Below are 27268 nucleotides of genomic sequence, written 5' to 3'. Positions count from 1 at the left end.
GAGACAGACCTGGCTCTGCCCTTCCTCACGGCAGGACCTTGAGCAAGGGCCTCACTCCCTGACCTGTTTCTTCAACTGTAAAATGGAGGTAATATTACCTACTTCAGTATGGTTAGGAATGATGATTGGGGGAGGCTGGACAAGGCAGATGAAGCATGCATTCCAGGCCTCAGCAAGTTTGGAGCATTGAAACGTTTCTTTTTTCTTTTTCTTTTTTTTTTTTTTTGAAAAAAAAATTTAGTAATGGATTTTTTTTTTTTCCAATTGAAGATGTCCTCGTGGAAGAAATTGGAACTTATGAACTTCCTTGTGTTTATTGTACAATGTATTGTTGTTCTGTTTTGAATTACACAGAGAGGGATTGTCTTTTTCAGTCCTTAGCCCGCCAAAGGTATTATCAGGCCCCGAGGAGGGCAAGAACAGGGTGCAGAGGGCCAGTTGATGGCTGGGGAAAGAGAGGGTAATGGGGTGAGACAGATAATTCACCCTACTGAGTCTCAACTCATGAGAAAAGTCTCTCGAACCACAGGAGGCCATTCTGAGATTTTCTCCTGGGGACAGGAGGCCAGCGGGAGCGTGGTGGGATGAGGTGGGATGCTGATAGGACAGACTTAGAACCCAAGGTGTTAACAGTTACAGAATCCTAAGAAAGCTCTGAATTCCACTTCCTGAGTTGACAGAGACAGAGCGAGAGACTGAGAGACAGAGTCCCAGTAAGACAGAGATTTGCCCAGGGGCATACATGGAATTAGCAGCAGAACAAGGATCAATTCAGACCTCTGCCTAAGGCGGGGTCCTTGAAACTAGGAGGCTCCAACAGAGAAGTGGCCCTGCTTCCCACCCCTGCTCCCCAAAGTGGCCGCCAGGTCCTCTTAGTGTCATGCCCTTCTCCAAGCATTCCCAAGCCCCTGCATGCTCAGTGTGGGGGTTCAGACACCCGAGGAACAGTCCTATCTCAGGGCCCATAGGCCAGGGGCAGAGCCAGACAGGCACATAAAGGATAGGTAGTGACCCTGTCGGTCTCCGTGCCAAGGATCCCAAAAGGACCACTTAGGAATGGCTCTCTCTCCAGAGGAGGCAGGCTGAGGTGGGTATCTGAGGCCCCAGAATTTGGCCATCAGATGAGCAGAGAGAATGCACCCCTGCAGAGAGCAGCACTTGGGGCTCCAGGGACTGAGAGGTGACTGTTTGGCAGGGACAGAGGGTACCTGGCCAAGGGACATAGGGTGGGTGGGTGGAGACGGGGGACTGCGAGCAGCCTTGGGCAATCATTTCAGCATCTCAGGTGATCACAGGGGCCCTCGAGGCACTGCCATTTGATTTCAGGAGCTGTGTGACCCTACCAGGGGAGGGAAGAAAACACTCTGAGAGAACCTTCTCCAAGCTTCCAGCCCCTGCTTTCTCTCCTGTGACTACACATAGGCCACACTGTCCACAAAACCAAGGGAGGTTAGCTTTGGCCTCTAGCCCTCCCTTCCCCCACCAGAGATAACCCTGGTTGGGAAGTCTGGAATTCTAGACCAGGTTCCATTTCGGGCCCTGTGTAGATATTCGGGTGTTTCCACTCCTGTGGACGCTGGTGACATGCGCTGAAGTGGGGCAAGAATCCCACCTCTGAGGATTGTTAAAGATGCCAGCTAGGTGACAGTGTGAGTGCTCTAGACCAAACAGCCCAGTTCTCAGGGTGAGAGGAGAGACTTCAGAAACAGGTACGTGAGCTGGACCCCAGGGCCGGTGAGAGGGAGGACCCAAAGCTCCAGAGCAGATGGCTTGCCTGGGGGATGTCCAGGGGAAGGTGACCAAGGCTCCACCTTGCCAGTCATCACCTGTCACCACTCATGGATTCACACTCAGGTAAACCTCGGGGCCTCTGTGCAGGTGTAGTGATGATCATAATGGCAACTGGGGGGGGGGGTGCTGGGACCTTCCTGTGGGCCAGGCCACACAAGACTCTGACAGGTGCGTGCTTCCAGCTGTGTGCAGGACTGAGAGAGGGTGAATGTGAGCCTGGACACCAGAGAGGGCAGGGAGGAAGGGGTGTAGTTAGCTGAGGGACTTCACAGGAGGGCACTGGAAGCAAGGAATCCCAGGCACTGAGCCACTTTCTGGCTCAGGTGTGAATGATTAACAGTCAAACGTTTTTCTTTCTTTCTTTTTCTTTCTTTCTTGAGAGAGAGAGTGCGCGCACAAACACGAGTGGGGTAGGAGCAGAGAGAGAGAGAGAGAGAGAGGGAGAGAGAATTCCTAGCAGGCTCCTCACTGTTAGTGCAGAGCCCGACGTGGGGCTTGAACTCTCTGAACCATGAGATCATGACCCAAGCCAAGATCATGAGCTGAGCGGAGATCAAGAATAGGTTGTTCAACCGATTGAGCCAACCTGGTGCTCTACTCGTCAACTCTTCTTGAGACCCCTTTTGGGTGACATAGGGGAACCGCATAAGGAGGGGCAGGAGGGGAAATAGGGACCTCTTCCTCTTCCAAACTCCAGACCCGCAGTAGCTCCGCCCGCGCTCTCGCTTAGCATATTGATCATGCTAATTAATTTATTTTTAGCGTGCATATTGATTATGCTAATTTAAACCCAGTCCCGCCTGCTCCCGCGCGCTGTCCTGTCCCCAAGGCCCCGCCCGCCCTGGAACGACCTATGGCTGTGGAGGGGCGGGGTTATGTTAATGAGGCCAATCTGGCCACACTGGCCGCGCCAGCTGCTCCACGGAGCCCGGGCGAGGCGGCGGCGACGAAAGCCATGGCCCGGGCGTTGGCGGGTCTGGCCGCCGGCTTGTCCTGCCCGCGGGTCGTCCCCAGCCAAGACTCGGACTCAGACACAGATTCGGAGGACCCGAGTAACCGGCGCAGCGCGGGCGGGCTGCTCCGCTCGCAGGTCATCCACAGCGGTCACTTCATGGTGTCGTCGCCGCACAGCGACTCGCTGACCCGGCGGCGCGACCAGGAGGGGCCCATGGGGCCCGCCGACTTCGGGCCGCGCAGCATCGACCCCACACTCACCCGCCTCTTCGAGTGCATGAGCCTGGCCTACAGGTGAGGGCGGCTCCGGGGCCCGGCAGCCTCGGCCCTCCGTGGCGGCACCACGCGCTGGGGCCCCGGACACCCCACCCGGCCCCAAACTTTGGTCCCTGGATGCTCTCGGAGAGTCCGACCACATCCTGGACACCCTTCTCCCCCAACCCCGAGCGTCCAGCAGGCCCTGCCTCCAGATTCCCATGGCTCACCACTTTCACTCCCTCCCCAGGGTGCGGACCTCCTGTCCTCCACCTCGACCTCCACCTCGACCCACCAAGGCCCCTCTCCCCGTCCTGACTCTTCTGCCCCCAAAGAAATTCCAGGGCATCCCTCGAGCTCCCAGGACCCTAAGCCATTCCCACCCTCCACTCTGGGGGCCACTCCACCAGACCACCTCTGCCCTCCGCTCCCTCCCCAGTACCCGGGCCCAGACACATTCCATTCCTGCACCCTGGCGAAACTCCTCACGCCCATGATTGTCCCGATTCATAGCCAACGTCTTTTGAAACCCAGTCTCTTGTCCACCCTGTACTTCCCAATTGCCGGGACACCTGTTCTTGACCTGTTAGCTCGAGGGTGGCGGGAGAAGGGAGCTCCGGCGGGCCCGGGGGGCCCAGCTGGCAGAGTTTCCCAGCGGGCGCCCGGCAGGGGGTGCTGCTGGTTCCCCGGGAGGCCTGGGTTCGCCTACCCGGGTCGCAGCGCGAGGCTGAGCGCCTAACGCTGCCTGGGACCCCTGCTACGCGCGTCGCGGAGCTCGCGGACCGCGCCTGGCCCGCCTGCGTCCCAGGAGAGGGCGCGAACCCGGGGTCTGGCCCTGTGCCCTGGAGCAAAGTTCCCAGGAGCTGAGGGGCCAGGATAAATTATCAACCGAAAACTGTAGAGGTGAAAGGGGGATCGGCCAGCCTTGATCTTTTCTCTGTGCAAATATTCCTCTTCCTCAGAGGCGCCTCCTCCCCTTCTGAGAAGGGCGGGATACAGAACGGCCCTTGAGGCTCTCTGATCTGGAGCCGGAGCTGGGGTGGGGGTTGCGGGGGTGTTGCCCACCCCCAATCGCGGCAGCCCAGCCACGACCCCATTGGCTGCAGGCGGTGTAACCTTGGCCCATATGCTCTGGCCCCGGGCCCAGGTCATGTTGCAACCTGATCGTCCAGGGCGCCGGACCGATGTGGAAAGTTCAAATTCCCGTCCCTTTCTTCCCTTCCCCCGCCTCCTGGGACATCACGGGACAGACTGGGACAGAGCATCTAAGGTCCTGGTACACCGGATGTGGGCACCCCCCAGGGTCTCCCAGCCCCCCCCTCCCCCCCGGCCCCCCACGTTTCTCACCTGCTCCCAACTTCAGCTTCCTCCCTCATACTACACCCCACAGACCATGGGTGACCAAAAAAGGAGGTTCAGGGGAGGGGGCAAGGTCAGGAGCAGAGCACACTCCAAAAACTGCTCCCACTAAGAGGCTGGACTAGAATCTGATGTGACCCAGGGCAGCTGGGGAGGAGAGGGCTGTTCTTTTCCCCTAAATACCCAGCATATTTGGTCTCTGTGGGGGCCTAAGAGCCATGGAGGGAGGTGACTCAGTACTACAGGAGCCTTTGGCTTCCCCTGTTTGGTAGAGAAAAAAATTTGAGGCTCAAACTGGGACAGTGTTTTAGCCCTTGAATACCCCTAATTATAGGGGTCCCCCGGAGAGGAGTGGACTAGAGAAGCCAGGATGCCCCGAGAGAGTGACTGGATGGCAAGGGACAGCAAGGCAAGGGATCCCCAGGTGCTTGGCCCAGAGGACAGCCTGTGGGTGCCTGGCCAGCTTTCATCCTCAGCAGGGCATTGTGGGCAGAGGGAGGACTTCTCTCCTAGGAGGAGGTGCATATTCCGTGGTTCTGTGGGTGGAAGCCCCAGGGAGACAGGGTCTGGAAGTTCCAAGAAAACACTTGTTTGTGGCCAGAGCTGGCTAGCTTTGGAAAGAATGGCCCCGGGCATGTAGACCCAAGGCAGGACCCTGTCAGAGAGACTCTCAGAGAGTTCCTATAAGGGAGCTTGGACTCATGAAGGGGGAGCGGTGCTGAACTAAGAGTTCTAGGTTTTCTCCCACCCATCCCTGAGATTCCCAGATTTTCTATTGGTCAGAAGAAGCCTTTGAGCCCTGGTCATGGGCTTTTTCCTCTGGGCTGAGCCCCTCTCCTCCCCTCCCAGCCAACAAGCCCAGCACAGACCAAATCCTTTCCTTCTGGGCTTGTATGTTGTTACTGTCTCATCTCCCTGAGCCCTTCCTGGCCACAAACCCCAGAACCTCGGCAAGGACAGGGAGGGAGGGGAGGCAGGCTGGGCGTGGGACACTGAGTGATCAGAGTGGGTGGGGAGGTTGCTGGGATACAGGCAGAAGCAACAAACTCAGAAGTCCCCCCAGGTGCCAAAGAAGCTGGCCCAGGAGGTATCAGTGCACCCCACCCAAGTCTCCCTTCGAGACAGATGGTGTTTATCTAACTTAGGAGGGAGAGGGCCAGCCAGCAGGCATGGGCTATGTACTCTATTTGGGTAATGAGGCCTGTGGTACCCTGGGGTGGCAGCTCTTCCCACTCCATACCCCAAAACAAACACAGGAGCTTGGAGACCAGAGAGGAGAAGAGACCTGGTGACCCATGCGTTTCAGGGGCTGTAGGAGTCAGATTGCCACCCACCCACCCATCACCCCCACGATGAGGGAGAAGCCTTGGGAGAAGGCAGGCCTGGTGTCCCCCAGGCCTCAGCCTTCCATGTGAGCAAGGGTTGGAGGAGATGGGCCAGAGGGGACTCGTATACAGCCCTGGCTTGTGGACCACGAGGAGGGAGGGAGGAGGGAGGGATCAGTGGGGGTCTAGACTCTGAGCATCTTGACCTCCTAGGTCAGATCCTTAGCGGTAGCAGACTGGCCTGTGCCTAGCACATCTTGACCTGGAGAGTCATTGCGAGAGTGGATTTCATTGACTGCTAGGATTAGGGTCAGGGTGAGGGCTGGGGTAAGGGTGCTGCCTCCCCACTGCCCACCACTCCACCATCCCAGCTGCCTTCCTTTGGGGCCTGATGGCTGTTGTTTTGCACACGCCCCTAAGAAGGGGTGCACCCCATCCAGCTCAGTCCAGACTGCCATCCTGGGATTCTGGAGTGGGCAGACGCCAGAAGGGCCGGGAAAAGGCAACGGCTGGCTGCTTGGAAGCCACTGGTAGTGAAGAGATTCTCTCCTCACCCAGGCACACCTTACCCATCCCCGGAGGAGGCCGAAGAGGGCCAGTGAAACTGGTGGAGAAAAGGCCACAGGGCCTGAATCAGTCTCCACCATGTGACCTTAGGCATGTCCCTTTCCCTCCCAGGCACTCAGTTTCCCTCTGTAAGAAATGGCTCTGAGAACCCTCCCTAGCCAGCCTAAGAAAAGGATGCCCATGAGGCCATGGTATTATTGTCCTGAGGAAGGAGCTGACAAACAGGTTTCAGCCTGGTTTTAGTTCTGGTGGTAGGTTAACGAGCAGCTCAGCCTGGAGCAGGGACCTGGGAGGGTTTTTTAAAGGCCTGACTCTCAGGGTAGGGATTTCAGGCAGAGTGAGGGGCAGGATTTGTGGGGTTGCAGGGGAGTCCTCAGCTTGCCCAGCATGGATGAGTAACCAGCGCATGGGAAGAGTGGGGAGCCAGCCCTGCAGGAGGCCTCCCTGAGCTGCCCCTTGTCCAACCGCCTGACCCAGCCCTCTCCCTCTGACAGTGGCAAGCTGGTGTCTCCCAAGTGGAAGAACTTCAAAGGCCTCAAGCTGCTCTGCCGGGACAAGATCCGTCTCAACAACGCCATCTGGAGGGCCTGGTATATCCAATGTGAGTGGGCACCATGGGCCTCGCCAGCAAGGGGGGCTGCATGTGGGAGGTGCCCAGGAAACCCCCTTAGGGCCAGCACCAGCATCTGACCCCCAGAGTCTCGGGGAACGTGTCCCAAAGGGTACTCTGCCCTGGGATGCTAGGCACAGCGGGGGTCACCCCTTGGAATCCTAAGGTGGGCAGAGATTTGGAGGGCAGTTCAAGACCCTTTCTGCATTCCGTCAGCATAGTCAGTGCTCCAGATGCCAGGGTGGAAAGAGGTGCTAGATGCTGGCTAGGCCAATGGCATCACATTGCCAATGGGGAAGCTAAGGATCCTGCCTGGGTCTCTACCAGCCTTTCACTAAAGTCCTCACTGAACCCCCATCAGGTGCCCCCATGGAGACTGGGGACAAGGGGCCAGAGAGGCCATGTGGTACAGTGGAGGGGGCTTCGGACTTGGGAGTTACCCAGAGCTGCTTTCCTCCCCAGTCTCTGCCCTTGCCGGCTGTGTGACTGCAGGCCGTGTGACTAACCTCTCTGAATCTGTCTCCTTATCTATAAAATAAGACCAATAGTCCTACTTTTCCTGGTTGGCATGGTGATAACAAGTATGAATGGGCCTGGCACAGAACTGATGCTAAATAAATGATGGTTGAATCTGAGATGCCCTTGAGGAGGTCACGGTCATTCATTTGGGGATATGAGACCCACCCACCCACCACTGCCCAGCAGCAGAGGCTGAGCGGCCTCAGACCAGTCGGCCCTGGGTTGGGACCTTGTCCAGGTCAACCAAGTCCCACTTGATCAAAGGCTTCCCTGAGCTGGGAACACACAGCCCAGGAGGGACCATACTCAGTATTCTCTGTCCTGGCTCCATTGGATTCCATCCAAGCAGAGAGAGGGAGGGTTTTCTGGTTTCTATTTATCTATGTGCCCAGTGCTCCCTAAATCATCTTACTTGAGGCTTCCTAGCAACCTTGGCAGATAGATATTATCACTCCCATTTCATGGATGAGCAAGTAAGGCCCAGGAGGCCAGTAACCTGTTCAGGGTCATGGAGCATAAAAGAAGCAGAACTGTGATTAGCTGGAAGTCCAGGGCTCTCCTACTCTGAACCCAGTGCTCCCTTCTACTGCTCCAAGCTGGCTGGCTTCCAGTCCTCACCTGACAACACATAGGATGGGACCTACTCAGACCAGGAAGCTGATAGGCCAGAGGGAGTCGCTGCCCACCCCTCCACACACCTCTGCGCTCTCCACCCTTCCCCACGAAGCTGGATGGGATGCAGATCCTTCTCTCTGCAGAAGACATTTCTGATGCCACCCAGGGCCCTCACCCAGACAGGCAGACCCTGGTCTCCAGCTATTGCACGAGTTGCTGGAGGCACCCCACGTTCTGTGTCAGACAGAGGCGGGTTGAGTCAAGTTCTAGGATGCCCCAGCTGTGTGACCTTGGGAGAGTCCATAGCCTCCTTAGCTGGAGCTCACTCATCTGCAGAGTGGGAATAACAGTAGGTCCCGCTCTGAGGTTTGCTGTGAGTCTTCAGGGAGATCATTCATATCTCAGCACAGGGCCTGACACACACAAGGGCTCCCCGAAGGTGATGATATTTTTGTGATGATAGTAACAGCACGCGGCCGGCATGTGACAAATGTCAGCACGCGCCTTCTCCCTGAGCACTGAGGGCTTGAGGGTGGGCTTCAGGAAAGGGAGAGGGGTGGGGCCAGCTAGAGGACTGCCTGGCTCATCCTCTCGAACCTGCCACCCCTCTGCAGGCTCCTGGCCTCCAAGATCCCCTTGTTTCTCACACCCCCAAATCCCGGTGTCCTCGGAGCACCCAGGGCACTGTGCACCTCTCATGGCAGGCTCCCCGCCTTGCTTTAGCTTGTGTTCTGTGTGTGCTTTCCTTATCTCTCCAACTAAGCTTGAGCGCCCCGATTTACCCACCGATTCCTTGTCCCAGTATCTGTCACAGCTTAGGTGCAAGGGGCCAGGTGGTTGCCTGAATGGGTGAACTTATTGGTGTTGAATAAAGCCTACCCCAGATCCAGGAGCCACATGGTCACTGCCCTTCTGTCTGGAGCAGAGGGTCCCCAAGGTGGGGGAGGAAAAGCCCAGCCAGGCCTGCTCAGACCTGACCCTCCGGGGACCCTGGGCAAACTTATTCTTTCCTAGTGCCCGTCTCCTCATCTGGGAAGCCAGGACAGCCACTCTCTGAGACCCTCCTTGCTCTAACCCCAGGGAGTCCCTACACCCGAGGGCCCATCCCTTTGTCTTCCCAGCCACGCTCAGGTACCAGGACAAACTCCCTCTCCCATTCTCATGGGGATCATTTGGGAGAATGTCCTTTAGGACAGAACTTTGTAAATGATGCTGAAGGCCCCAATAAGTGTCACGTTCGGGTGGTCCCCCTTGTCTGTCAACTGTCTGAGGGGAAGTTTGCTGAGGGTTAAGGCGGAAAAAGTCACTGCTTGGGGAGCCCAAGGTTTGGAAGCCCTACTGTGTGCCAAGCTCTGCTCCAGATTCAGGGATTTCAGTCTAAAGGGCAACAGCTCCTGCTTTTACTCCCGGCAGGGAGGCCAGCATGCAGAGAAATGGCCAAGGCCAAGTGGAGAGCGAGGCAGATAAGACCATGGGGTTTCAGAGGAGGGAAGCTTCCTGGAAGAGGGGTGGCCCTGGGCAATCCTGATGGGTGGGCAGGTGTGGGTGAGGCAGAGGAGGGAAGGGAAGGGCGGTGTAGAATAACACCGGAAGGTGAGCTGTGGTGGGGAAAAGCTGTTTGGCTTCAAGGTGGGGCCTGTGAAGGAGGTGAAAAGGGGGGTGAAGCTGACAGGCCAGTCATGGAGGGTTTGGAAGCCAAGGTAAGAGGTGTGGGCTTTATCCTGGAGGTCTAGGGAACCATGGAGGGTTTCTGCACTTCCAGGCCATGACAGGAAGATGGGCTGGAGAGGGTGAGGCTGGAGTCAGGGAGGTCCGGGTGAGAAATGACGTCAGGCCAGGGTGGCATTGAATATGGAGGGGAGGGGACAGTGGAAGAAATGCCACACATCCTCCGGAGTGACTTAGATAGGAATGCTGGGGCCAGTGGGGAGTTTCTGTGACTGGGAGGCAGCAGTGGCCGCCCAGAGGCACAGGCTTGGGAGGGATGTTTCAAGTTTTGGGACATCCTTTTTTTTTTTTTTTTTTTTTTTTTAATTTTAATTTGGTACATCCTGATGGAGATTCTGTGGGCAGCTGGAAAATAAGCCTGGAAAGAGGCAGGATGAGAGAGGTTGGGGGGCGGGCCTCAAAGAAGGACCAGTGAAAATGGTCAGGGAAACAGGAGAACCAAGGGAAGGTTCCCTTGTCGAGGGAGGAGGGGGTGCTCCACCGCTGAGGCCCAGAGGGATGGGCCTTGGGGGGGGGGGCAGACAAGGGCCTTGACAGAGCACTGGGGGCAGGTACTGAGTTACAGGAAGTGAAGAGGAGACCAGGAGGCATGGAGTGCAGGTAGTGGTGGCAAACCTTCCAGAACAAGGAGCAAAACAAAGGGGTGAAAGGGAAGAAGATTAGCTTGTTGGGGAAGCAAAGGAAGGGAAAGTTTGGCAGGAAAAGGGGAGCTTGGAATGTGTTTATGGGCCCAAAAGGAGGAACCTGGGGAGAGACCAGGATTGGAGATAGGGAAGGGAGTGGAGGAGGTGGCAAAAGGGCTCAGCTAGGTGGCCTGAAGGGACAAGGGGTGGTTATCTGGCATCAGCTTGGGCAGTGCCTGAGGCAGGGCACCAAGGGCTCCAGGCCCTGGCCTGCTGATCTCAGGGTCTGATGTTGGAGCAGCTCATTTCCTGTGATCACACAATCCCATTCAGCAACCATTGCCTGCACACCTGCTGGGCTGCCAAGGGAGGCAGAGGAGGTGTGGGAGGTTCCTTTCACCGGGTCCCATAGAAGAGGGAGCTCTGGGAGGGCTGGAGCAGGCAGAAAGACTTCTGGAGGAGGTGGTACTTAGTCTAAGCAGGATTTCCTAGCGTGGCACTTGAGTCCCAGTCCCCTTGGAGTGGGAAGTGATGGAGCTGGGTACCCTCCTGACCTGGCCCCCTTCTCTCAGATGTGGAGCGGAGGAAGAGCCCCGTGTGTGGCTTCGTGACCCCCCTGCAGGGGCCTGAGGCTGATGAGCACCGAAAACCAGAGGTAGCTGAGACGCAGGACCTCCCGCCTGCCTGCTTCCCTACCAAGCCCGGTGCCTCCTAGTGCCGGGCAGGAGGGGCTGGCCCCGATGGGGATCGGGTGAGGGGTGGGGTCCGTGCTGCCCGTCTCACTGAGCCCCCTCCCGGGCCCTCTCCAGGCCGTGGTCCTAGAGGGCAATTACTGGAAGCGGCGCATCGAGGTGGTGATGCGCGAATACCACAAGTGGCGCATCTACTACAAGAAGCGGGTCAGTGGGGGGCCCCGGGGGGGTTGCTGACCGCTGCCTCTCTTGAAAGAGCCCGGGGAGAGACGCCCCTCGACCCTGCCTCCCATTAAGACCCAGGCTGACAGCGCCACCGTGTGGCCGAGGGTCCCCTCGCAGCCTCCTTACCTCCCAGCGCGGAGGAGCTCCAGAGGGGAAATCGGCATCCCTCTCATCTGGGGGAGCTTGTGAGTAGGGGAGGCCTTGGCGGGAAGTGATGGAAGAGGGACAAGGGATCCATTGTCCACCTCTGTGTGTTCCTGCAGCTCCGTAAGTGCAGCAGGGAAGGGGATCTCCTGACCCCAAAGCAGGTGGGTGCTCCCTGGACCCACAGAATTGACAGCTTCTAGGAGATGAGGCCGGACCCGATGGGGGCAGTGGGCGTGGCCGCCGTCCTCTGGTTGATTGAGCCCTTCTCGTGCTGAGGGGTGGGAAGTCCTTGAGCGAAGTGGTGGGAGGCATCGGGGAACGGAAGTCCCTGAGAACTGGGGTTCCAGGCAGAAAAAGTATAGGGGACAGGAAGAGGCCCCTTATCTGTTCAGCAGGCCATCCAGGTCTAGCTCGTGGGGACAGTTGTTAAAGGCCAATGGGGTGACCATAAGCCTTCCAGTAGGCAAACTGGATCCTCCAGAGAGAGAGGTGAGGAGGGCCATGTACTGACCACTTCATCCCCCAGGCGGGGGCCATATGAAAGGGCCAAGGGCAGCGGGAGACCCCGGTGTCCCTCTCTCATGGCTGCTGAAGGTTCTGTCTCCCTAGGCGGAAGGGGGTTGGCAACCACCGGAGCGATGGTGCGAGCAGCTCTTCTCCAGCGTGGTGCCCGTGCTGCTCGGGGGCCCAGAGGAGGAGCCTGGCGGGCGGCAGCTTCTGGACCTGGACTGCTTTTTGTCCGACATCTCCGACACGCTCTTCACCATGACTCAGCCCAGCTCCACGCCCCTGCAGCTGCGCCCTGAGGACGGTAAGGGCCTGCACCTGCAAAGGGAGGCCTGTGAAAATCCGGGCAGCCAAGGGAGGATGGCCAGGGGTGGGTGGCCCCCAGTCCACCCGGCCTGCCGCTCCTGACGTCACCACTGCCCCCTCCAGCTTATGTGGGCAATGCTGACATGATCCAGCCGGACCTGACACCCCTGCAGCCCAGCCTGGATGACTTCATGGAGATCTCAGGTGAAGCAGCGCCCTGTCCTGGGGGCAGGGGGAGGCGGGGCCCGTGGCTGGGTCAGTGTGAGGAAAGTCCCAGCATGACCACCAGACCTCAGGCCCCTGTGGGAGGGTGGATGATCTGAGTGATTTCTGAGGGATCTTCCTGGTCTCCCTTTGTCAGGACTTGGGGTGCAAATGACTTGGCCTCAGGTGAGAGCAGGGCCAGACTGGATACTGAGCAGCGGTCAAGGCTCAGGGGCATTGAAGCTTCAGGCTCTGGGTTCTTTGGGCTCCCAGGAAGCAATGGATGCTGGGACTCTCAGGAGAGAAAGGGACTTTCATTTGTTTGGGTCTGTTTATTATTTATTTAATTCCCTTTAAAAACTATTTATTGGGGCACCTTGGTGGCTCAGTCGGTTGAGCATTGACTCTTGGTTTCGGCTCAGGTCATGATCCTGTGGTTTGTGGGTTCAAGCCCCTCATCAGGCTCTGTACTGACAGTTCAGAGTCTGCTTGGGATTCTCTCTCTCCCTCTCTCTCTGCCTCTACTCTGCTTGTACTCTCTTTCTCTCTCAAAATAAATCAACTTAAAAAAAAAAAAAAGGAAAAGAAAAAGAAAATCCCAGGAATTGTATCTTGTAAAGCACTTAACAATTTTTTTTTTAATGTTTACTTATTTTTGAGAGAGAGAGAAATGAGCACATGAAGAAGGGGCAGAGAGAGAGGGAGAGAGAGGATCTGAAGCGGGCTCTGTGCTGTCAACAGTGAGCCCGATGCGGGGCTCGAACCCATGAACTGCGAGACCATGACCTGAGCAGAAGTCAGACGCTTAACTGAGTGAGCCACCCAGGCACCCCAAGCACTTTTTAAGTAACATGTTTCTGTGCCTCCCTCTCCTGACCCCAGGGCCACTGGGTCACTGGTTTTTGTGTCCTCCCAGAGATACCCATGTCTGTATAGCAGCTGTGGACAAATGTCTCTTTTTGTTTTCACAACACACTCTTCCTACATCATTTCTTTCACTTAGCTATAGATCTTGGAGACTGTCCCCGATAATCAAACATTTAGGGGATTCTGGAGCCATGCTAGGGGTCAGGTAGCCATAGAGACTTGGCTTGCCTTAGCCAAGGCTCCGGGGCGAGAAAGGGGGGTTCTGGGATACAGGTTTAGTGGCAATGACCCCTCCACTCCTTTTTCACAGGGTCCTGGGCCTGTCAGTCAAGAGGTGGGGAGGGAACTAGGGAATGAGGAACCACCCCCACCCCTGCCTCAGCCCTGGACAGGGTGGGGGCTGTGGGGGCAGAAGTGTTGATGGCAGTGCCCTGAGAGCAGACCAGCCTGGGAGGGCAGCGGTCCTGTCTGGGCACACGCACTCCTGCCACAGGTAGGAAACTTCCTGGACCCCGGGCTCCAGGGCCAAAACTGGGGCTGAGAAGCCGCTTCTCTCAACCCAGGGTGGCTGCCTGGGTGGGGGTGAGCATGGGCAACCTACGATAGGGGGTATGGGTCATGCAGAGGAGGTGGTTAGTGTGGCCCCCTCTCGTGCTCCATTACAGGGAGGGTAGGGACCACCAGGGACACCGGGGCTGGTGCTTTGATTGTCCCCCAAGAGCTCTTCGCTTGAGAGGAATCCTAGTGAAGAGGCCGGAACTCTATGGAGGGAGGGGGCTTGGTGAGGAGTGCTCAAGGAAGGGGAGGGGGCTTGGAGCAGGAGAGGGTCTCAGGGAGGGGATGCACATCGAAGGTGGGGGTAGAAGCTTGGGATGGGGGAGACTAGGGCTCTGTGGGTGGCTGGCCAGGGCTAGGAAGCGGAGAGGGGCAACTGAGGGTAAACTATGGCTGGGGGTTGGTGGTGACTCAGTGGCGAGCTGGGCTCCTTACTGCATGAACCCTTCTGAGCACCGGTGGGGCAGGCAGCAGCAGTGAACAGGAAGCAGTCCCAGTATGTGGCTAGTTCTAGAGCCCGGGCCTCAGGGGGCCTAGTGGTGAGACCCACAGTCCGTGGGGGCTGGGGGATAGAGGATCGGTGACCACTCACTCTCTGCCACTCAGTCCCTTGGTTAAACGGAGACAGTAGGACAAAAAGGTCCTTTCTGATCAGGTGGCCAAGGAAAGACACACACACACCAGGCACAGAGCAGACATGCACATGCCGAGCACCTCACATCAAGGCAGGCACACAGGCTCAGACAGAGCTACACGCACACACAGGGAGACAGACAGATGCTACATGTAGAGCCACCTTCCAGTGACAGGTGGGCACCAGAGTCACGTAAGACGTGCAGACAAGTTTAGGGGCACCTGGGTGGCTCAGTCGGTTAAGCGTCCGACTCTTGGTTTCGGGTCGGGTCATGATCTCGCGGTTTCGTGAGTTCGAGCCCTGCGTCAGGCTCTGTGCTGGCAGCACAGAGCCTGCTTGGGATTCTCTCTCTCACCCTCTCTCTCTGCCCCTCCCCCACTCATGCTATCTTTGTCTCTCTCAAAATAAGTTTTAAAAACTTTAAAAAAAAGGAAACGATAAAAAAAAAAAGATGCACATACAAGTTCAACACACAGCAGGCTCCAGATTTGGCATGGTCTTATCTGTCCCACCCCTGAGTCTCCTTCTCTTGGGAGGAGGCCTGACCAGCTCCCCTGCCTGGGGAGCCAGGGCCCATCCAAGGCCAGCGGAGCTGGGTGGGACAAGACCAGGAGGTCTTGGGAGCTGCTGCAGGCCAAAGACTGGTCAGGGTCAGAGAAAGGTGCCCGGAAGGGAGCGGGTGGGCGGGCGGCGCCCAGGCCCGGGATGTGGTCAGGCCGCAGGCAGCTGCTTCCCAAAACCAGAATAGCCTGGGGCTTACACAACCCGCACCTCAGACAATCTGGCTGACCCTTCCTGCCAGCTCTTCCAGGCTTTCCAGTGCCCCCCCCCAACTCCTGCCCCCACTCTGAGCCCACCCTCTGACCCCTGCTATGACCCCCTTAGCCCTTCCACCCCACCCCTGGGCTCTACTTTTGAGGCCCCACTTGACCTTCCCACAAGCCAACTTCGCAGACCCACTGACCTCCTGACCCCTCTCACCTCTATCTCACCCCTTGAACTCCTATCACCCCGGGGCTCTTCCCTACCCAGGACCTCTGCCCCTTTGCACCCCACCCCTGTCCCTTCAGGGCACTCTCTATTACCCCTCCCCTTTCTCTGGCCCCAGCAGGGCTGGTAACAGGAGCAGAAGAGGGGAGTGCCCAGGCCTGGGACAGGGAAGGGGGCCTCATGAGCCGAGTGTGGGGCTCGGTGGGAGGGCTGTTTCCCGGGGGTCCTGCTCACGCCCCCACACGGCCTCTGCTGTCTTCCACGCAGGCCCATCCCAACCGAACCTCTGTTGCTGCTTCCCCTGAGTGAGACAGAAACTCTCTCAATTTCACAATCTCCTGTGGAACCCCCCCTCCCCCGCCTACCCCCACCTCACCGCCAGCCAGGCCAGCCCAGCTTGGGGACAGGGCACGAGGCCCACTCTCCTCCCACTGCCTCCAGCCACGCCTGGCCCTATCCTTAACTGCCACCACCCTGTATGTTGAATTACAGATTTCTTCACCAGCTACCGCCCCCCACAGACACCCACGCCCTCACACTTCCCGGAGCCCCCCAGTTTTGGCACCATGGCTGACCCTTTCTTCGGCAGTTCGATCCTGGGCTCAGAGGTGCCCCCTGCCTCGTCAGGCGTGACCCACCTCTCAGGGAATAACCGCCTGCAGGTGAGCTCCCACCCCATGCCATTCAGCCATGCCTCGCTCACCTGCCCATGTCCAGGAGATATTCAGGGCACTTCCTGGGTGCTCATTCCCATGCTTGGTCAACTGAGAGGGACTGGAGGGGGGAGACAGACCCCATCTCTGCCCTCTCAGTGGGCGCAGTTCAGCTGAGGAGGAAACCGTTGTGAAGCAGAGATGGACCAGGTGGTTCTGGGAGGGAGGCTGAGGGCAGGGGAGCATGGAGCAGGGTACCACGAAGGACTGGGGTGCTTGGGGAAGGCTTCCTGGAGGAGGCGAGGTTCTGGGCTTAGTGAATGTGTTGGGTTTGGCCAGAAGAGGCCAGTAAAGGGCAAGCCAGATGGGAGGAGAGCACAGATGGGAGGAGAGACAGAAAGCTCAGGGTGAGCATTTAGGAAACAGTGAACCTGCCATTTTGGATACGGAACTCACAGGCTCAATTCGGTGGTTGCCTCTCTGCTGCCAGGTCCCTCTGTCATCACACTGTTCCGGCACTATTGTAGTTCATTGCTGAGAGGTCTCTCTCCTCAACCAGACCGTGAGCTCCTTACTGGAAGAGCTAGGCCTTGCTCACTGCTGCATCTTCCATACCTACCACAGTTCAAGAAGCACAGGGTCAATGGTTGCCCAATGGTTGAGCCACTAAGTCAATGAGTGAATGTGTGGATGGATGGGTGTGTTGGTGAATGGATACACGGGTTGTAGATGGGGGTGGATGCTTACATGGGTAAGCGAGTGGTTGGTTGGATGCATGTGCTGGTGGATGGATTTGTAGATGAATAGGGCAGTGGCTGGTTAAGTGGCTGGTCAGTGAACAGATGGTGGATAGGTGGATGGATTATGTCTGGATGGGTTGGTGGATGAATGGGTTGGATGGATTGGTGAATGGGTTTATACCTCACAGGTTGGCGGAGAGATAGATGAGTTAGCTCACAGGTGAGAGGCCAAATAGGGGAATGGAGAACGAATGGATTGGTGGTAGGATGGAATCATTATTTGGTGAATGAAAAGATGGGCAGGAAGATTGATGCTCTTTCTTACACTTAATGTGTGCCTAAGTGTGTTCCACTCCCTCCCCTCATTAGGTTACAATTTCCTTTGGTGTGTGTAGGTGGGGGGACAACAGGGATCATTTCTCCTCTCTCTCCCAGTGCCCAGTCCAGACCTCAGCCAGGGCAAGAGCCTGCCTGGGTGGCTGCAAAGGCCAGCTTTCTCCCCTGCTCTCTCTCTGTCCCCCAACCAGGCTCGGAGCAGCTGCCCTGGCACCCTGGACTCCAGTGCCTTCCTGAACTCTGATTTCCTCCTTCCTGAAGACCCCAAACCCAAGCTCCCACCCCCGCCAGCACCCCCACCCCTCTTCCAATACCCTGCCCTTCCCAAGGGGCCTGGTCTAGAGCCCTGTCCCCCACCCGCCTTCCCTCCCATGGCTCCTCCCCCTGCTTTGCTGCAGGAAGAGCCTCTCTTCTCTCCTAGATTCCCCTTCTCTACTGTCCCTCCTGCCCCAGGAGTGTCCCCACTGCCGGCTCCCACTGCCTTCCCACCTACCCCCCAGCCTGGTCCAGGCCCTGCCCCTGCTCCCTTCCCCATAGACCTTCTATCCTCAGGGTATCTGGAGCCCCAATTTGGGCCTCACTTCACAGTGCCCCAAGGCATGAGGTCCAGAGGCAAGCCCCCTGCCCCATCCCCTAGAGGGGAGAAGCCCAGCCCCCCAACCTTGGCCCCTGCCACCGCCAACCCCACTACCCCAGTGGGGGGCAACAACCCCTGCCTCACACAGCTGCTCACAGCAGGTGAGATGGGAAGAGCACTGTCCTCAGAGGGGAAGTGGGAAGCCTGTGGGAGCAGAGGGTGAAGTGGTAAGGGGTAGGCTCAGCTGTGGGGGAGGTGGCGAGGAATTAGGGACATGGGCCCCAAACCTGAAAGGGGAGTGAGCTATCTGGAGGGGAGGGATGGGGTCTTGGGAGATGACGGGGCTAGGGCTGGCCCCAGTGTCCCTCACAGTTCTGCCTGTGCACAGCCAAGCCTGAGCAAGCCCTGGAACCACCACTCGTATCCAGCACCCTCCTCCGGCCCTCAGGGTCCCCGGTAAGATGGCGGGCACTGGGAGGTGAGGGTGGGCCCAGGGCTTCACCCCAACTCTCTGCCCTTCTCCACCCCTGCAGGAGACGGCCCCTGAATTCCCCTGCACCTTCCTACCCCCGACCCCGGCCCCCACACCACCCCGGCCCCCTCCAGGCCCAACCACACTGGCACCTCCCAGGCCCCTGATTGTCCCCAAAGCGGAGCGGCTCTCGCCCCCAGCACACAGCGGTAAAGAGGGCTTGCAGGGATCCGGGAGGGGGGTCCCTAGGGGATGGAGAAAGGGGAAGGAAGAAGGGGGGGGCCACATCTGAGGCCAGGATGAGAGGGGAGGGGCAATGGGACCCCTCTCCCCTGTGTCGGTCTGTCTGGGGGTCTGTCTTTCCCCGCCACAGGTGGTGAGCGGAGGCTGTCTGGGGAACTCAACTCCATTCCAGGCCCGGGGACCCTGAGTGTCTGCGTCTCTCCCCCTCAACCCATCCTAAGCCGGGGTCGTCCAGACAACAACAAGGTGGCACCATTCCCTCACCCCAAGATCTGTTTGCTACCCCCAGGCCCTTCCATGCTCCTTCCTAGGCTCACCCCCCTGTCTGCCTCCCCAAGACTGAGAACCGGCGCATCACACACATCTCTGCAGAGCAGAAGAGGCGCTTCAATATCAAGCTGGGGTTTGACACCCTGCACGGGCTGGTGAGCACACTCAGCGCCCAGCCCAGCCTCAAGGTGAGCCTCCAGCCCGGGCCGGCACCCCCGGAACCACAGGGCTCCTTCCTAGACCCCCTGCCCAGGACCAAGCCCCAGGGCCCCCCAGACACCCAGTTTCCTCCTCAGTGGGCCCCAGAGTGGGGCCACCTCCAGCACCTGAGCCTCACTGGGGATGCCTGCAGGTGAGCAAAGCAACCACACTGCAGAAGACGGCCGAGTACATCGCCATGCTGCAGCAGGAGCGGGCGGCCATGCAGGAGGAGGCCCAGCAGCTACGGGACCAGATTGAGGAGCTCAACGCTGCCATTAAGTAGGTGTGGGGGGGGGGGGGGGGCGGATGCGCGTGCGCACGCGTGCGCCGTGGGGGAAAGGGGCAGGACTCCCAAGCCCTGACCAGCCCCATGTACCCCCCAGCCTGTGCCAACAGCAGCTGCCTGCTACCGGGGTGCCCATCACGCACCAGCGTTTCGACCAGATGCGAGACATGTTCAACGACTATGTCCGCACCCGGACACTGCACAACTGGAAGTTCTGGGTGGTATCCTTACTTGACCAGCGGTAGGGTGAGTGCCGCAGCCGGACCAAGCTGTGCCTGACTGCAGGCTCAGCGCCACAGGCCAGGCAGGGTCCCAGAGCTGCTCCCAGGGGAAGGGGTCCCGGTTCCGCTCCCTCTTTCCAGACCCTTGGCATCTTGGCCAGCAGGAGTGTCCAGTGATTAGCTGGGAGCAGAGGGCAACCGAGGGAGGAGCCTCTGGGTGAGGGGAACACAGCCCCGCCCACAGAATGTTCCAAGGGCAGTTTGGAAGAGCCTAAAGTCTGGGTGATGTGAGTGGGGTCGGTCCTAAAGAAGACATGGAATCTCTCACTCCCTTACCTGGTCAAGTTCTTGGCTGAGCCTGGGCAGGAAGCCCAGGGAGGGGGATAGTCCAGCTAGAGGAAGGGCATAGAGGAGCCGGGCAGAATTGGATGGTAGCTATAGCAGGAGGCCTCGAGGTTCAAGGTGCCACAGTGGCCGGGCCCTTCCCCTTGTTTGGCCCAGATTGTCAGAGCTACACGTGAGCTGGGTGAGGGTACTGGGTGGACAACAGGCCTGATCCTTGACCTGGGCCCAGTTCAGCATCCTCATTCGGCCTCTGTTCGAGTCCTTCAATGGGATGGTATCCACAGCAAGCTTGCAGAGCCTCCGTCAGACCTCACTGGCTTGGCTGGACCAGTACTGCTCCCTGCCTGCTCTCCGGCCAAGTACGTGAGCCACCTGCCTGCCCACCAGAATGTCCAGGCCTCCGGGCAGAGGGTTCCACCTGCTCAGACTGTAGGTCCAGCCGGACTTCAAAATAGCCTAGAGTTTGGGCCATCCCACTATGTACCCTGGATAGTCCACTGGCTACCAGGACACCTGCAGACAGAGGTCCTACGAGGGGCTGACAGTCTTGCCACCTAGTATCTCCCCACTATCCCTTTGTCCTCAACATCCAAGGGGAGGGCCCTGACCCAGGAGGTATCTTTCCCTTTCTCTCTCTCACTCTCTCACTCTTTCCCCAGCTGTCTTGAACTCTCTCCGCCAGCTGAGCACATCTACCAGTATCCTCACAGATCCAGGCTGTATACCTGAGCAAGCCACACGGGCAGTCACAGAGGGCACCCTTGGCAAACCTTTATAGTGCTGGCCAGACACTGCCACTTACTCAGCTGCCCAGGGGCTGCTTTCCTTGGGCCTGGGCTCCAGGGACAACTTCTGGGCACTCCCCTCCTGCCCCTTGCCCTGGCTGTCCCCTTTCCTGAGGGTCTAGCAGGGCCCAAATCTCTTCCACCTCCTGGAAGCCAGGAAGAACGGCGTTCCATTCCCTGCCCCACCAGACACTAACACCGTGACCTGGAGGATTCATACTCTCTCTTGGGACCTTCACTTTCCAGTCTGAAAAATGGGGATAGAGAAGCTTCAACCAGAAGATGATCCCAAAGCCTTAGCAACTGTGATACTTGGGGCCTAAGCTGACAACTCAGGGAGCTTGTAGGAGGAAGGGGGATGATCCTGTTTCCCCGCCATCCCTCCCTGTACCCCCCCCCCCCAAATAGGGCACAGGCCTCAGTTTCTGATCAGAGAGACAGAAAAGGAGCGTCCCATTCTCTGCTCCTCCGCTGGTAGCCCAGTGGGGGGTAGGGTGCTGCAGGATGGCAAACCTGGGTGAGGGCAGGAAGGTCTGATCCCAGGAGAGAGCAGGGCAGGAGGTGGCCAGACCAGGGCAGGCATCTTGTGTGCGTGTGGATGCGTGTGTGTGGATTTTGTAAAGAATTTTCAACCAATAAAAACAAAAACTGTTGGGGACTGTCAGTGTGTCTCACTGGGACGGATAGACAGAGCCAATTGGCAATGGGAGGTGGCCTTCAAAGGACCTTAGCTTTTCCTCTGAGCTGGAAGCCACTGGAGGGTTTGGAGTAGAGGTTTGACAAGATCAGGTATAAGGTCTTCACAGGATCTCTCTGGGTGCGGAGTCAGGAAGAGGCCACCATGGGGCAAGGGCAGGAGCAAGGAGGCCAGTTTTAGGCTGTTGCTGTCATCCAGGTCAGAGGTGACAGACACTCATCCTGGAAATCCTCGCTCCATGGCCAGGAGAAGGTTCAGAAAGGCTTACCACCTTCCAAGTTGGAAGAGGGCAGAGCCGAGCCCATGAGTGGAAATCACAGGGAGCCATCCGGAAGGAGAATGTGTTGCCCCTGGGGGTAGTGATGTGCAAGTAGAGGACAGACACACACTTGGTTGGGGTGTCTTAGAAGGAACTGATACTTTAGATGGGGAGTTGGGGTGAATGGTCCCCATATTTCATTGATTCTTCTCTGGAGCCATTTAACAGATCCTTTCTGAGGGCCCACTGTGGCCTAGATGATGGTCTTGGTGCTGGGATTCTGTTCACCACTGGATCCCTCTCCTCATGAAGCTGATTCAAGGCGGGGGAGTCTGAATCTTCTCACATCTCAACTTCTGCAGATGCTTGCAGGATACAAACAGCAAACGGTCTTCTGTGGCCTTTGACTTTCCCTCATTTATGTGGAATCATAATAGCGATGACAACACTAACTGCACACTCCTCTGGCATTTACTACGTGCCGACTATTTTAAGCATTTTATATATATTAACTCACTTATTACATATTAACACCTATCTCTATGGGCCAGCTGTGAGGATCTCAAAGTAAATATATACAAAGCACTTACAGCAGTGACTGGCATATGTAACACTACGTAAGAGTTATCATAATAGTTACTATTAGCACCCCCATTTTACAGATGAAAAATTGAGGCACAGAGAGGTTAACTAGCCTGACATCATATAGTTAGTGAGATGCCCACTCACACCGTCTGACCCTAGTCTCTGCTTTTAGCCATCTCTTTTTTAAAAACAATTTTTTTTAACATTTATTCATTTTTGAGAGACAGAGAGAGACAGAGTGTGAGTCGGGGAGGGGCAGAGAGACAGGGAGACACAGAATCTGAAGCAGGCTCCAGGCTCTGAGCTGTCAGCACAGAGCCTGACACGGGGCTTGAACCCACGGACCGCAAAATCATGACCAGAGCGGAAGTCAGATGCTTAACTGACTGAGCCACCTAGGCGCCCCTAATTATTTTTTTAGTGTTTATTTTTGAGAAAGAGATGGGGACAGAGGATTCAAAGCAGGCTCTGCACTGACAGCAGAGAGCCCGATGCAGGGATCAAACCCACAAACCGTGAGACCATGACCTGAGCCAAAGTCTGACACTCAGTCCGACTCAGCCACCCAGGCGCCCCTAACCACCTCTCTTTACTGAGCAGGTACCAGGTGCACCCAGGCATTGAGTGCTATTTTTTGCCACAGACAGAGGTTTGAAGTGGCTGAGAGGTAAAATCCTAGCAGTGTCTTCACCGGTCACACCCTTCCAGGAAGGTCCCTGTAAGACTTCCTTCTGACCCTGTGTCCCCCCAATAGATGCCACTTTCCTTTGAGAAAGTTATCTACACTTGCTCTCCCTCTCTCCTCCCCTCCCACTCACCCCCTGTCTTTGGTCTCCTTCCGCCAGCTTCCACCCCAGCCTCACCCCTGCCCTGACTCACTCTCACTGAGGTCACATGACTCCCTTGTTGCCAAATCCAACAACCACTTTGCAGTGCTCTTTTTCCCTCAATACTCCCCCACCGCCCCTGGGCCCCTGGACCTCATTCTTGAACCCCTCTTTCCCTGTGACTCTTGAATTCTCTCCAGGCTCTCCCACCTGCCTGACAGTGCCTTCCCAGTGCCTGCTGTGGGAGGCTTTTCCTCCTGGCCAGTCCCTTCCTGGCTCACTTCTCACTTGGTGGCAAGCGTTAGGTAATACCATTCCCTTTGCCCTCTCTGCCGAGGACCCACTATTCTGCATCTGTCCTGCTCTGCCCCTGGAGCTACTCAAGCACATATCCAACTGCCACCCTGCCCCCTCCCTCTGAATGTTTCACAGCTCCCTTTAGCTTCAAGGAACAGAACTCATCATTTCTGAGACTGCAGCCCACAGTCTTCCATCTCAAACATGGTCCTCTTCGTGTTCCCCATCCCCAGGAAGGGTGCCACCACCCAGACATTTGTCCAAGCTGAAAACAGCCATCTGTTACCAAGGGCTGGCCAGTTCACCTCCATCCCCACAGCCGCCACCCTGGTCCAACAGAGCATTCCCTCCTACACAGTCTTGTACTGGCCTGCTGGATCCCTGGGAGCTTAAGCATGCATTTGAATAGCTTGGAAGGGCTTTAAAAAATCTTCACAGCCGGGTCCAGTCCAGACCAATTCAATCCGAAGCCCTCAGGGTGGAAGTTTAGACACTAGCATTTTTTTAAGGTGATTCCAATATGCGAGAACCACTGTAATCGAGGCTTCGAGCTGCAAATAACATATGCCTGGAACTCAAGTTAGTTAAGTGGGTGGTTCAGAGTTTCTGAGTCTGCAGGTCTGGGATGGGGTCTAAGAATCTGCATGTCTAATGGTGCTGGTCCAGGGTCCATACTCCAAGAACCGCTACTTAAACAAAGGAAGAAATGTATTGTTTTGCCTAACACAGAGGCCAGGTAGGAAGGCCTCCAATCAATACAAGGTGGGTCTTCAGTTGCAGATTGTGAAGTTGTGTTTCCACTATGGTTTCTGGGCCCATGGTCAAGGTGCTTTGTGAACGGGCCTTGCTACCTCTCTGGCCTCATTTCTCTCCACAGCCTCCCTCCCTTCACATTCCTCTGGTGCCATCAGCAACACTCACCCAGATGGGCTGCCAGAGCCACTCCCGTCCACCTCCCCTGTCTGAATGCCCACCCCGCCAAAGGTATAGCCAAGTCTCACTGCCCCTCCGAACTCATCGGTACAGCTCCCTCCCTGACCTGCCCAGCCTTCCCAAATCCTGCTTTGTGTCATTGATTGTCCTTCCACAAGTTGACTTTGGCTTCCAGCTGAGCCCTGTGACACCAGAGGTAAGAGCCAGGCCAGATCACCACCCACCGAGTGGCGAGTGGCGTGGCGAGTGGCGAGGCCAGTGGCAAGGTGGGAGGAGTATGCGTGTAGCCCATCTCAGTTTACTACCCACCCCAATGAGCTCTTTCTCTTGCTTCCTTGTTGACCTTGGGTAAATCACTTGATCTGAGCCTAGTTGTTTTTTTCTTTCCATTTGCTTAATTTCATAGCATCACTTGTCTTAAAGGCCACTATAAAAATCAACCAAATTCTTTTTTTTTTTTTTTTAATTTTTTTTTCAACGTTTTTATTTATTTTTGGGACAGAGAGAGACAGAGCATGAACGGGTGAGGGGCAGAGAGAGAGGGAGACACAGAATCGGAAACAGGCTCCAGGCTCTGAGCCATCAGCCCAGAGCCTGACGCGGGGCTCGACCTCACGGACCGTGAGATCGTGACCTGGCCGAAGTCGGACGCTTAACCGACTGCGCCACCCAGGCGCCCCCAACCAAATTCTTGATGTGAAAGAATCTTGTAGCCTTGACCGAGCTGTACACAGAATCCTACTCTTTCTTCTCCTTTTCCCCCACATCAACAGATTGGAGTCACAGATCTGCATGGGTTCCCATGTCACTCTTCCCCTGTGTGATCCCTGGAAAGTCACCTAATGAGCACCTCCTAGAGCATCAGTTTCCTAATCTGTGGGATGGGAATGTGAGATTAAATGAAATGCAAAGCTCCCGGATCAATCAATGTCACATGCAAAATGCTTGGTGAAGGAACTTTTTTTTAAAAAACGTTTACTAATTTTGAGGGACAGAGAGAGAGAAAGAGAGCACACACAAGCAGAGAGGGGCAGAGAGGGGTCAGAGGATCCAAAGCGGGGTCCACATGGACAGCAGCCAGCCCGATGTGGGGTTTGAACTCACGAACCATGAGGTCATGACCCGAGCTGAAGTTCTAAGCCACCCAGGTGAGTAAAGGAAGTTCTTTTTTTTTTTTTTTTTTAACATTTATTTATTTTGGGGACAGAGAGAGACAGAGCATGAACGGGGGAGGGGCAGAGAGAGAGGGAGACACAGAATCGGAAACAGGCTCCAGGCTCCGAGCCATCAGCCCAGAGCCTGACGCAGGGCTCGAACTCACGGACCGCGAGATCGTGACCTGGCTGAAGTCGGACGCTTAACCGACTGCGCCACCCAGGCGCCCCGGAAGTTCTTCTAAAAGTACAGCTTTGTCGGAGCACCTGGCTGGCTAAGTCAGTGGAGCATGCAATTCTTGATCTCGGGGGTCATGAGTTTGAGCCCCATGTTGGGTGTAGAGACTGCTTAAATAAAAAAGTAAATAACCTGAAGGAAAAAAAAGTACAGCTTTGTCTCTAGGTGATGGAGAAAGTGGTTCATGGATGGTGCTACAGTTCTCAGTAGCAAATTAAAGAGGAAAAGCCCCAGGATGTTCTGGACCCCTTCCCTCCCCCTGCTTCCACCACTGCCCACAGCTGAGTCCATGCCAATCCCCCCCCCCACACACACACACCTCCAAGGACAAAAGGGAAGGAAATGAGGCCACCCTCTGTTTGTTCTCTGACTGGATCTATGTCCTCAACCGAGGTTATGGGTGTATCTGTCTGTCCTCTAGTCTCTGCAGCATCCTCTCTCCTTAGAGGGTCCTTCTAAAGGCCTGAGAGCCTGCACTTCAGGAGAGGTTCCTGTTGGGCATGGAAACTTTGCATCTGGAATCCCTGACCCTGGTACTTACTCTGGGTTGTAGGGCTGGGAGACCCATGGAGCACTGCTCCCTGTTCTGGGAACATTTCCTTTCTGTCCAAGCAGGTCTAATTAAAATACTACCAATTAGTCTTTCAGAATATCTTTTTGGTTAGAGCTGAATGAACTCTGTAGATTGTATCCAGGCCAATTTCCTGGTTTTGATATCACACTATAGTTATGTAAGATGTTACCATTGGGGGAAACTGGGTGAACGTTCGTGGAAACTTCCTGTTCCGTTTTTTCCAACTCCTTGTGAATCTATAATCTCAAAATACAAATATCTTGTTAAAAATCTTTTCAAGTTCCTTTCCACTTCCCAGCCCACCTAAGTCCAGGCCCTTATTATCTCCTTCTTGGATCCTTGCAAACACCTCCTGATTTTCCTTCTGTCTTTGGTTTTGGCACACAACTGATCTTCCCAGAGAATTTCAGGAGACACCAGTTTTGCCCTAACTCGCCCTGAAATAACCAGCAGAGGCTCCTTTCTGCTGGTTGGATTCAGCTGGCTCTCAAGGCTCTCCAGATCTTTCCATTCTTATCTACTACTTACTTTTTTTGCTCATGCCCTTGCCTTCCCAGAGCATCCCCTCCCGGGTCTTTGCTGAGGCTATTATTCCATGCTTCAATTCTAGGGCTACCCTTTCTCTCCTCCATTAATACCAAAAGCCCATCTAAATTTCCTCTGATGTTAAGACCTGTCAAATGGGAGTAATAATTCCTGCCTTGGCTCCTTGAAAGGATCCACTGTGGTGATGGGTGGAATAACGCCTTTAATAAACAATTATCAGTAAATTACTCAAGGAGAGGACTCAGCAGAGCCTGCAGAATTCGCCCCCCAGCTTGGGGGACAGCACAACCTCAAAACCCAGACCCCACAAGGCCCAGGCCCCGCCCCTCGGCACGATCCACACGATCCACGGGTGGGCCCTGCACAGCGGGTCGCTCCAACAGTCAGGCCCCGCCCCTCGAGACGCACCAACGGTTAAGCCCCGCCCGCGAGCCGCAACGGCAGCCAGGCCCCGCCCCTCTGGACGCGCCAACGGTCCAGCCCTGCCCCGCGAGACACTCCGTAAGCCAGGTCCCGCCCGTTTGGAAGCTCTGAAGGTCAAGCCCCGCCCCGCAAG

General features: G+C 56.4%; 1 protein-coding gene across 5 annotated transcripts in view; it reads left to right on the top strand.

The window, feature by feature from the left end:
• MLXIPL (MLX interacting protein like) overlaps positions 1-21255 on the top strand; it is a 31888-nt gene extending 10633 nt beyond the window's left edge. Inside the window, exons 1-17 of one of the 5 annotated variants that reach the window (XM_043559854.1) lie at positions 2689-3039; positions 6746-6852; positions 10919-11001; positions 11156-11245; positions 11527-11571; positions 12020-12221; positions 12347-12427; positions 15966-16135; positions 17394-17940; positions 18168-18235; positions 18313-18460; positions 18667-18740; positions 18833-18952; positions 19117-19244; positions 19349-19472; positions 20047-20176; positions 20477-21255. In XM_043559854.1, coding sequence (XP_043415789.1) covers positions 2747-3039; positions 6746-6852; positions 10919-11001; positions 11156-11245; positions 11527-11571; positions 12020-12221; positions 12347-12427; positions 15966-16135; positions 17394-17940; positions 18168-18235; positions 18313-18460; positions 18667-18740; positions 18833-18952; positions 19117-19244; positions 19349-19472; positions 20047-20176; positions 20477-20595 — 2529 coding nt within the window. In that variant the 5' untranslated portion in view covers positions 2689-2746 and the 3' untranslated portion in view covers positions 20596-21255. Of the gene's footprint in view, positions 1-2679; positions 3040-6745; positions 6853-10918; positions 11002-11155; positions 11246-11526; positions 11572-12019; positions 12222-12346; positions 12428-15965; positions 16136-17393; positions 17941-18167; positions 18236-18312; positions 18461-18624; positions 18741-18832; positions 18953-19060; positions 19245-19348; positions 19473-20046; positions 20177-20476 lie in introns of those variants that run through there. The other 4 variants (XM_043559853.1, XM_043559856.1, XM_043559855.1 and 1 more) reach the window with 4 other exon arrangements.
• Positions 21256-27268: the final 6013 nt, after the last annotated feature.

Source organism: Prionailurus bengalensis, chromosome E3 (assembly GCF_016509475.1).
Source record: "Prionailurus bengalensis isolate Pbe53 chromosome E3, Fcat_Pben_1.1_paternal_pri, whole genome shotgun sequence".
Taxonomy (NCBI): Eukaryota; Metazoa; Chordata; class Mammalia; order Carnivora; family Felidae; genus Prionailurus; species Prionailurus bengalensis.
The sequence above is the reverse complement of the archived record's forward strand: the minus strand, read 5'-3'. Positions and strand labels throughout refer to the sequence as shown.